At 38.8% G+C, this 10,893-nt stretch overlaps 3 protein-coding genes and 1 long non-coding RNA gene across 4 annotated transcripts; 2 read left to right on the forward strand and 2 right to left on the reverse strand.

The window, feature by feature from the left end:
- Positions 1-236: 236 nt before the first annotated feature.
- On the reverse strand, positions 237-2,617 carry LOC106312228 (aminomethyltransferase, mitochondrial). Its single transcript, XM_013749669.1, has 4 exons — positions 2,513-2,617; positions 1,692-2,255; positions 1,494-1,612; positions 237-939 (listed from the first exon to the last, which is right to left on the reverse strand). The coding sequence occupies exons 2-4, from the start codon at positions 2,250-2,252 to the stop codon at positions 393-395; spliced, it is 1,227 nt and encodes a 408-aa protein (XP_013605123.1). The 5' UTR covers positions 2,253-2,255; positions 2,513-2,617; the 3' UTR covers positions 237-392.
- A 686-nt stretch (positions 2,618-3,303) lies between these two features.
- Positions 3,304-3,944, reverse strand: LOC106308223 (acanthoscurrin-1). Its single transcript, XM_013745355.1, has one exon. It carries the CDS (start codon positions 3,887-3,889, stop codon positions 3,554-3,556), a length of 336 nt encoding a protein of 111 aa, XP_013600809.1. The 5' UTR covers positions 3,890-3,944; the 3' UTR covers positions 3,304-3,553.
- A 3,713-nt stretch (positions 3,945-7,657) lies between these two features.
- Positions 7,658-9,407, forward strand: LOC106307871 (tyrosyl-DNA phosphodiesterase 2). The gene is made up of 4 exons (XM_013744954.1): positions 7,658-8,105; positions 8,173-8,321; positions 8,399-8,509; positions 8,585-9,407. Exons 1-4 carry the CDS (start codon positions 7,658-7,660, stop codon positions 9,167-9,169), a joined length of 1,293 nt encoding a protein of 430 aa, XP_013600408.1. The 3' UTR covers positions 9,170-9,407.
- Positions 9,408-9,722: 315 nt separating this feature from the next.
- On the forward strand, positions 9,723-10,315 carry LOC106311139. The gene is made up of 3 exons (XR_001263928.1): positions 9,723-9,804; positions 9,872-10,069; positions 10,142-10,315. It is a non-coding gene; the product is annotated as an uncharacterized LOC106311139 (long non-coding RNA).
- Positions 10,316-10,893: the final 578 nt, after the last annotated feature.

The raw sequence follows: 10,893 nt of genomic DNA on the forward strand, positions 1-10,893 counted from the left end.
CCCATTAACCATATTCTTATGTGTTTGTACGTAAAATTGTGATAAATATTTCAGATGTTAAATTTCATATTTATTTTGTTGTAATATATAAAAAATATATTGAGTTATTACTAATCAAACTCAAAACAATCCAAAAAAATTGAAGTTATATATATAAAACCTAAATGGAGCTTAGGAAGCTGATCCGGAAAACCCCCCAGCCCTACTGAGAACAAGTTCATAGTTTGGTGTTTAAGATGCGTTAAAATTTTATTTCAATAACAGTGAAATAAGCAAATACCCTCTTGGCAAAAAGAACGTACACTTTCATGCCAAATCAGAACAAAGAAAACAGAAGTCATTTAACAAAAGCAAGAGACAAAGGTCACAGACGAAGAAGACACACACACATATCATGACGGCTTGTAGTATTTGGTAGCCACGAACGGCATCTTAGTGATGTTGCCTTCATAAGGTTTCCCACGGACCAAGATCTTCACTTTGGTCCCGTTCTTGTGCTGACCCGACTTAACATACCCCATAGCTATGTTCTTCTTCAAGTTGGGGCTAAACCCACCACTCGTGATCTCACCAATCTTGTTACCACTCTCATCATGTACCTCGCTATGCGACCTTGCTGGTGGTCCCGAAGAGAAGAATCCAACCCTTCTGATCGTTGGTCCATCTTGAAGCTGTTTGAGGATCACATCAGCTCCAAGAAACCCTCCTTCTGCTCTTCTACGTTTCCCTATGGCCCATGTGAGCCCAGCTTCGACAGGAGAAATGTGTTGCTCCATGTCGTTGCCGTAGAGACAAAGACCTGCTTCTAGCCTGAGACTGTCTCTTGCTCCTAGGCCTGTGAGCCTTACTTTTCCCTCGGATTTCTCCAAGATTGCTTTGGCTAAATCAACTGCATGCTCGGATGGAACTGAGATCTCAAACCCATCTTCCCCTGTATACCTGAAAACACACAACATAACTCTTTCTAGTAGAACCAAGAAACAAAAGGATAGTATAGCGTAGGCTTGCGGGTTCGGGTAGCTCGTAGTTCGGTCAACATAAATTTTACCAAATTAACCCGAAATAAAGTTCAGTTTGGTTGGTATTCGGTTAGTTCGTTTTTTGAAAATCCTACCAAAGTTTTTGATTCCGGTTATATTTTGATTTAATTTTGTTAAAATTTCGGATAAGTTCGATTAATTTCTGTTAAATTCGGTTAGTTTGGTTGTTTCGATTTTTTCGGTTTGAAATTTGATTAATTCAGGTACTTCAGTTTGGGTTTTTGGTACGGTTTGGTTATAATTTCCTTTTAAAGAAAACCAAAGTAACTGATTGCTGAACTGAACCAAACTGAACCGAAAACTAAACTTTTTTAGAAAACCTACCGAATCGAACCGAACTCCTAACCAAAAATTTCGGTTCGGTTCGACGGGTCCAGTTCAGTTCAAAATCCCAGCCCTAGTATAGCATCTGACTCAAAGCTGACAGTGAAAGTGTGAAACGTGAGATGTTACCCGGTCCTGGTAAGGAAGCAAGTGGAACCATTAATGTCCAGAATCTGGAACTGTCCAAAGTAAAGCTTGCTCAAGTCTTCTTTAGTCAAATGTTGAAGCACCGGTGCAGCCAAAGGACCCTACATCACACAGTTCAAGATCACAATGTGCTCTAACTACAAGGAGACAATCTTCTGTTTTAAAATCAATAAGCCAAACCTGAAGGGCAAGAAGAGACCTCTCATCATGGATATGCCACGAGACATCACCTCCTTTGGATTTAAAAGCCTTCATGTGCTCTTCAATATGAGCCAAATCCTTATCCCTACAACCAGCATTCACCACCAAATAGATATGCTCATCCGTCACTTTGGTAATCACCGAGTCATCAATAGCACCTCCTTTCTCGTTCGTGAACACCGTCAAGCTCCCGGTCCCAGGAGCCAAACCAGCCACGTCAGCAACCACGAGCGTCTCGAGAAAAGGAACACAGTCTTTGCCCTTGAGGCTCAGACCACACATATGCGCAACGTCAAACAAACTGCCGTTGACCCTGCAGTTAACGGTCGAGTCCATGATGGAGTCTTTGTACTGAATCGGCATGCTCCAGCCAGCGAAAGGAACCATCTTCCCACCGTGGGCGACATGGAAGTCGTAAAGGGCTGTCTTTTTGAGGTCGGCTTCAGAGGCAAAGTAGCGGCGTGACAGAGGTTTCTTGTCGGATTGAGCAAGGCGACGGGTTATGGATTGCCCTAGCTGCCATAGACTCCCACCTCTCATCCTCTACATAACAGTTTGATCCAAGAATAATCAAAATACAATCTAATAGACGAAAAGGAGAACACTTTGAATCCGAAAAGCCTTGACTATAAGATTTTGATTCATTAACAGAACATTTGAAACCAATCTGGGAACTCAGTAACAGCGATGAGATCGAATTTATAATTTCACAAAGAAATAAAACATCATAATATGAGATTCTGTGAATGAAAACATTGATCCGAGACGAAGAAATGAAAAGGGTTGTGTAGAAATCTTACAAAGGTTGAGACTTTGTTTTGTCCCTGGAGCTTCCTGATCCTACTACTTTGTAGTGTTGTTGTTGCCTTGAACTGATGAATTGGTAATAAATAAATTAAAAATATCGGTTTCAGTGGCAAAAGGGACTTTTTAGGGATTAAAAAGATTTATAATTGAATTAAAAATGTGAATTTAAAAAGAATAGAGCCATGGGTTGGTGGTGGTGGAGGAATCATCAGCCAAACCAAGAAAAGGCCAAAGCAACCACATCCTCAGTGAGTGGTAAAGTATTGTTCTCTCGTTATCTTCTCGTTTAAAAAAAGAAGAAGATATTGTAATAAACATATTAGAAAAAGAAAATGTTTGATCTTTGTACTATTTTCTGATACAACTTTCTTGTTCAAAGTCTTGGAGTTGTAGACATTCTTTATGTTGTTAGCATTTTGATCCATTGATATTTCAAAATGGAATCAAGAGCTTGGCTTCTATAAATATGAGTCAAGGTACCACCACCCAAGCTTTTGATATATGAAGAAGGCATATTCTATCATTCTATGTTTTACATGGATTCATCAAAGTAACACTTGATAATTATTTTTGGCGTGCAAAATAATCATTTATATAAGAGACATTTTAATCCATGTTTTTTTTGTAACTTAGGCTTTCAGATTTTTAACTTCGCATTATGATCATCAAAATCTTGGATTCTCTACAACCAAGAATCATGTGACGATAAGCATTTCAAGCATGTGTAATAGACAAATAGAATAATCTATTTCGTAGTACATAAGAGAAAAAGAATCCCAAACAGTAAATAAATCGGAAATGTTTCACTAATTAATAATAATATTTGACGTTACACATACTACGAGTCCGACCATAACCGCTAAAAGTAGTAGCTATTAGCTAAGGTCTTTCTCGATTAAAACATTGAAGTTGAAATAAAAATGTAAATGTGATGTAATCACTCTCTAAATTTATTATGACAACGGAAATGATTTGAGTAGCATAATAAGCTGTAAATGAGCTCACACACCGCACACAAACACTTGACTATACGTTCAAGGAAAGCCACCACCACCACCAAGTCCACCGGCTCCTCCGTTTAAACCGCCTCCACCGAGGAGTCCACCACCACCACCGAGGAGTCCACCACCACCACCGCCAAGTCCGCCACCACCCACACCGCCTCCACCTAGTCCAATTCCAGCATTGATACCAGTATTGATACCAGCTCCAATCCCTATCCCACCAAGGCCACCACCGGCTCCACCGCCGCCAAGGAATTTTTCATCCTTGAATTGGGTATCTCCGGAAATAAGTTTCCTAGCACCGACATTTGCACAAACAAGTGCAATGAAGAGAAGCACAAGCAAGTTAGTGAAAGTGCCTTTCATGTTTGCTTTGATGGTATAGATTATTTTTTTGTTTATGACGAGGTGTGTGTGTGTGTGTTACAAGAGCATAAATAGGTATGTATTTATATACGCATACATACCTAACTCGGGTGCAAATTAAATGCGAATTGATTTGGACTTAGGACAATGTAGCTTAATTAGGTAAAATAGTCTTAATGAACGTGAGTGTTTCGTAAGAAAAAAGTCTTAATGAACGTGTCAAACGAAATGTATTTTATACAAAGAGGAAATCATATAATCAAACAATTTTCTAGATGGTAAAACGTGAAACGTTGTGCACTGAAATGTTATATTCCCTATATAATGTTGAGCAATTTTAGACATATTTGAGATGTTATAATCTTTGAGGACATCTTATTTTTTGAACAACACTTGACGAAAAATTCTACAATTTAAATTCAAAAATTATTGGTAACGAGTGACTGGTTCATGTTCTTCATGGTATCTTTTTCGCTTTTGAGATGTTGAGTTTCTAACAAGATTAATATATGGATACGATCATCATCATTTCATATAGAAACATATGTTCTTGGTGTAGTGGAGGGGCTCCATCTTATTTGTCAAAACCAAAAATCTATTTTCTGCAAAATTATTTTGTAACTCACGTGGTATAACATGTTACAGGATTATCTATATATATATCAATTCCGACGCTTAAAACACGGTGTTTATATAACAAAAAGCAGTATTCCAGTGACTAGAGATGCCGTGCCGTGATGGGTAGGTAAGTAAGGACATAAAAAGACCTAACAACTCCACCGCATTTCTATGGATATATTAATTGTGAAGCCAAAGAAATACACATGATCATCAAGACCTAATTGAAGATTGGTAACGTAATGGGTAGGGCTCGATATGGAATGTATATTCCATAAATGCGTAAATGGCTTCGGAATGATACTATTGTAGTAAGCAGGTGGATCCATTAATATAGACAACTAATTTGATTTCCCTTTAGCGGTAGTGGCTGAGTTTCATGTGACTGCATATTTTGGAGATGGAATAATAGATTGAATATATACTAATTAATTAAAGACATTTGAATCCAAACTCCGATGCCAAGTTGGGCAAGATAATCAGACATCGAAAAATCCGTATCCAATGGAGTAAACCAATTTGGTAAGGAAAATTGAAATTTTATTAAACCGTCCAGAACTTATTTTAGAGCAAATACTAAGTCTTCCCTTCATTTCATAAGATGACATAGTTTATTATTATGGTTTCGTTTTTAAGCTGTGATCTCGACCATCATCATTGCTCTCCTCATTTCAGCTCCTTCAGAAAATCTTCATTGTCTACCAGAACATATTTTAGACAAAATCTACATGTAATCGCTATATTGATTTCACTATCAGATCCCAAACCAGGGTCCATGCAAAAATATCAGCATCATTTTTTTTTATCATGTTGCTTATTATTTTCCAGCCATCTGGATCCACGAATGAGACAGTCTTGGTGCCGAGTCCAGGAAGAGGTCCGGCTTCTCTAGCGATCTTTCTCCTAGCTCTTGGTTGACTATCTTCACGACGTTACACATCATTGGTGCCTATTACAATCTTTTCATTACATTTAATCATCAAAGGAAATACGCACAAAACGGTTAAAGGAAATATAAACAGTAGCAAACAGTCTACGCCTACACCTATGCATATGCATTACCCTTTGTGTACTCAGCCACGCTGTAGTTAAAGGCCAGTTCCAAAGCTCTATAGGTTTAATAAAAAAAAATCGCTACACCCCTTACGCTTGCTCTCATCTTGGCCGTTGATTTTAAGGCTTAAGAGACTCGCAATGCGTCGATGTCCGTCCGATCGTGGAGTACAGGATTAGCGCTCGTTTGATTTTGTAGTCAATCGTCTACGTGGTGGTGTACATTAATTAGTTTGCTTTATTTACACTTTATTGAAATTAATTAGTGAGGTGAAAATTATGTTTTATCCATGGCATATTCGAGTATTTATAGAGAGTGATTGTATTTAAGCTAAGCATATCATAAAATCCTTTCCACTGGATTTGGCATAGGCTCCAAAATAGCTATCATAGCAAGGTATACGAATTGAAATAATCTGACCCCCCCTACCTAAGACGACGGTCCTAGGTAAAAAATGTAAGTTAGTAACGTAAAAAATAAAGAAAAAGTAGTGATAGAAACAAAAAGTGGATTAGTTACAGATACACTATCAACAGAGCCGTTAACACGCTCAGGCTGATCCAAAATACACTCTTCCTCAAGGAGGACGCCAAACTCTTTCAAGTAGATGAAAGAGTCATTGCTTTTTAACTCCACCATCAGACCAAAGAAATAATTTCTTGGGAACTATGTCGATAAGATCATGTATGATAGAAAATTTGATATTACTGGAGGGACATCATAAATAGAAACCATGGTTCATGTACCAATTAACAAACCTGTATGGAGAGGTGTTTATCGATGGGCATTTTATTATTCTTCTTCAAGAGGAACTCCAATTGCCTCACCAGCGAAATAGCCCAGCAAATTCCCATGAGTTGCACAATTACTGCACAGAGCAGAGGATCCGCAATCCACATGACCTCCATCTTGATCATCCTTGTCACAAAGATATAGCCACAATCAATATGACAATGAAGACATAAATCAGACAAATAGTAACCAAAAAAGCTTCCAAACCAACAGATCCAGAGAAAACAACCAACCAACAGATTAAAACTAAAATAGAGATTCAAAAGCCGATTCAACACAGATTCAACTCGATTAAACACAACAGAACATGTACCAGCAGATCAGTTAATTACCAAAACTTTGCAGCCATATACAATACATAGAATCTAGGTTCTCAGAGGGGAAGGTTCTATTGTTCATGAATCTGAAAATATGGTTGCTAATGCACTAGGTTATCTAATCTTGAATCACCTTTGCTTTTTTTTTTTTTTTGCAATCATAAATGGTCTTAGAAGCTTGTACATTCTCATTGATTTACAATTTTTTTTACTACTTTGAGTTAAAAGAAGGCTATATAACAAGAAAAGAATATCAAGATCATATCCTTTGTTGTGTAAATGGTCTCAAATTCTTAAAAATTGGAAACTTTTGTGTTTAAGTATTGACTCAAAGTATCTCCTTTTTACTTCTTTTTTCTTTGTGGAAGTTTCTTAATCTGGAAAATGGATGTTGCAGGCCATGGAAGCTGCATATTCCCATGAAGGTATGATACTTGTTTATTGTCCTTTTTACCGTTATTATAAATCTGCATTTCTCTTCTGTTTATTCACTTGCTGCTCTTGCCTCAATTTGTGCAGCAAGAAGGTCGGAAATAAGACACAAACGGTGGTGAATTCAACTCAAGTCGCCGGCGGTGAAGCCTCCTCAAGAGACTTCTGCGTTAGTATTATGATTCTTGTAACTTGTATTTTGTTACCATTCCGATGATTGTTCATTTCTCCACGTTGAGTGACAATTCTAGGTTGATAAACATTGTTTGTTATGAAGTTCTAGGTTTTATAAACATTGTATTTTATGAATTTTTTGTAATTTAGCAAAAATTATGTCTTCGTAAATGTTAAGTGGTACACTTACATGCTGTATATTCTCCATTCCCCCAACATGTAATTCTGTATGGTTTTGGTTGAATTTCGCATGAGGTCCGGTTTGATTACGGTTCACCTTCGAATTTAGAAAACCATTTCTTTTAATCCGAAACGGTCTTACGACGTCGTATATCCGTAACTGTCGTCAAAGTCAAAATAGATAAATAAAAATTAGGTCAAATGTCAGCAACCAGATTCTTCCGACTCTTGACTACTCTCGCGATGTCGTCATCGTCATCCTCATCCTCTTGGTCCTGCACCAAATGTACATTCCTCAATTCTCCTTCTCAGAAGCTCAATTGCATGATCTGCTTGACTCCCCTCTCCACCCCTTCTCCCCTCTCAGCTTCCTCCAGCGACGAACCTAAATGGGCGTGTAAAGGCTGCACCTTTCTGAACACGTACAAGAACTCATCCTGCGAAATCTGCGGGACGCGATCGCCGTCGTCTTCTTCTCTCCTGGGCTTCGACGATTTGACCGATTCGGGTCTCGAAAGCAACAACAACTCCGTCGGGTCCGTTTTCTTTCCTCTGCGGCGGTGTAGCAAGCGCAAGGCCATGGAAGATGATGACGTCATCGAGGTTGATGGTGGCTCTGTGAAGAAAAGAAACGAAATTGAATCGAAAGGTTGGATCTTTAAAACTCCTTGCTCGTTGAAAATGTCCTTACTTTGTTTGATTACTCTTATCTGTAGGGGAAGCTTCTGGTTCAGGAACAGCTTTGTCTTGTGTGAAGATTTTGACTTACAATGTTTGGTTCCGTGAAGATCTTGAGTTGAGTAATAGGATGAGAGCGATTGGTCACCTTATCCAGCTCCATTCTCCTCATCTCATATGCTTTCAGGTCATTTTTTAACATTTAAGTTAGTTTCATCTGCGAGGTTTAGAAGGAGCTTGACGGTTTTTGTGTGGTCTTTGCAGGAAGTTATCCCTGAGATATATGAGATTTTCCGCAAATCCAACTGGTGGAAAGAGTATACTTGTTCTGTCTTAGTCGATGCGTCACAATCAAGAGGCTACTATTGCATGCTGGTAGGCTCTTAGCTTGTAGATTTGTCAAGTTCCTTTTGATTTTTCTGTAAACTGACTCTTATGGTTGATTTGCAGTTGAGCAAGGTGGGGATGAAGTCTTCAAGCTGTAAAAGCTTTAGGAACTCGATCATGGGTAGAGACTTATCCGTTGCAGAGGTTGAAGTTCCGGGGAGAAAGCCGCTTGTTCTGGCAACGAGCCATCTCGAGAGCCCCTGTCCAGGTCCTCCTAAATGGGACCAGATGTTTAGCCGAGAACGCGTCGAACAAGCCAATGAGGCCATGGAGTCTCTCAGAGCTAACCCCAACGTGGTATTTGGGGGAGATATGAACTGGGACGACAAGCTAGATGGGAAGTTTCCTTTGCCGGACCAATGGGTTGATGTTTGGGAGGTTTTGAAGCCAGGTGATCCCGGTTTTACGTACGACACTAAAGCGAACCCGATGCTGTCTGGTAACCGAGCTTTGCAGAAGCGGCTAGACCGTTTTTTCTGTCGGCTGGATGATTACAAGCTTGGTGGGATCGAGATGGTTGGGAAAGAGGCGCTTCCTGGTTTGTCCTATGTGAAAGAGAAGAGAGTGAGGGGTGACGTCAAGAAGCTGGAGCTTCCAGTGTTGCCTAGCGATCATTTTGGTCTGCTTTTAACTCTTTTGCCGAAATGAGTTCAAACTATCGGAGCTCGAAATTCCTTTTTTCCCCTCGTGGAACTTCTGTGATACTGATAAGCGGTTTTAGCTTCTTCTTTGTGTTTTGTTTTGGAAAGTCTTCATTTCCTTATTTGAACTGAAAGATCAGTCTTGAGTCCAGCTTTAGCTTTTGTAATGAAAAGTATGAAACTAATCAGTGTTAAACACTTTGATAAAAAAAAAAATCAGTGTTAAACACATGAGAGTTTGATTAGCAGGGCTTGGTTTATGACAGCTACGAAGTTATTCTTTAAACCTTGAATTTAATGTACAAAGCATGTTATTAACAATTAGCTCGATTGTTATACGAGTATGTTATATGCATGTGCAATTGCTATATGTTAATTTTTTTTGTAATTTTCTCCAAGTCTGATTATGTTCAATACTACAAGTCGAAGAACTGCATTGCAGGGTTATTAGTGAATGGGCCTAGTCCAGGCTTAAACTAAATTTAAGACCCAACGAGCAGGACGTTACGGCCCAAAACCAGAATAACAATTAAAGTCGAGATTCTCTATAAAGACCAAAAAAAATCAAAATATCTTTATCGCGCCCTCTCGAAAAAAAACCTAGCGCAGCAGTCGGTCGCCATGGACGCATCCGTGATCAAAGTAATTATTCTTATCATCGCTTTCTGTTTCTCGAATTAGTTGTCTGATTAGATCTTATTTACTTTAGGGTGTGGAAGGTCTGGAATTGAACGGTAGTGATGCAGCGATTCGAAAAAGCAGGTTCGTTTCTTTTTTTTTGTTTGTATAGCTCCTCTCGTAAGGATGTTGTTGAAGAGGGCCTGAGAAAACACTTCGCATCACGTGGAATAAAGCTAATACATGCTTTTGCTCACGAACTCGACTTCAATCGTACTATTCTCTGCAGGTTTGTGACTTCTTCCTCCTCCAGCTTGATCGCTATTGCTGCTTAGTCTGTAATAATCTTTGTGTTTTACAGATGCGGATTAATCTACGTTAACGAAGAAGATGAAGAAAAGGCGTTGACGTTTGATGGAAGTGACATGGGAGGACGTATTTTACGATTTACGGCTTACCCTTTTGACAGCAATCGCCTTGACCATTTCTTTGCTACTCCCGAAGCACAAGACAAATACCGACAGCGCGTGTAAATTGATTTTTTTATTTTATTTTTTCCTTTCTTATTTATTAACCTGTTTGTTCTTGTCCTAATATGATGTCCTGCTATTTTAGATTGAATGTTACAGGATTTGATACTTCCCTTGCTAGGGATGTTCTCGAGGAGATGGTACGTTCGGTTTTCCCTGGATCCTATTGTTCTGTTTTGGGGGAAGTGGTTTTCGTTTAGCTAGGTTGGCTAAGATTAAGAGAACTAAAGCAGCTAGGTTGGCTAAGGCTGAGACAGCTAAAGCAGCTAGGTTGGCTATGGCTGAGAAAGATAAAGCAATTCTATCCGAGGGAAATCAGAAGTCGATCATGACTACCGACTAGAAATCTCTCTCTCTAATGCCGTCTCGTGTTATTTACTTGTCTTGCAATGCCACCTCCTTCTCTTTTCTGGATGTTGAAAATGTTATGTTTTGTCTGGATTTTAAATATGTTTTTATGCGCGTGTGTTGGTTTTTATGATAAAACTCTGTAATAACACTGACAAACTTGGTTGTCCAATCAAGTTTTTAGTAACTTAAAAAGACTTAAGGTTAACATATCTACGTCAGCATAAACATTTTT

This window comes from Brassica oleracea, chromosome C8 (genome assembly GCF_000695525.1).
Source record: "Brassica oleracea var. oleracea cultivar TO1000 chromosome C8, BOL, whole genome shotgun sequence".
NCBI lineage: Eukaryota > Viridiplantae > Streptophyta > Magnoliopsida > Brassicales > Brassicaceae > Brassica > Brassica oleracea.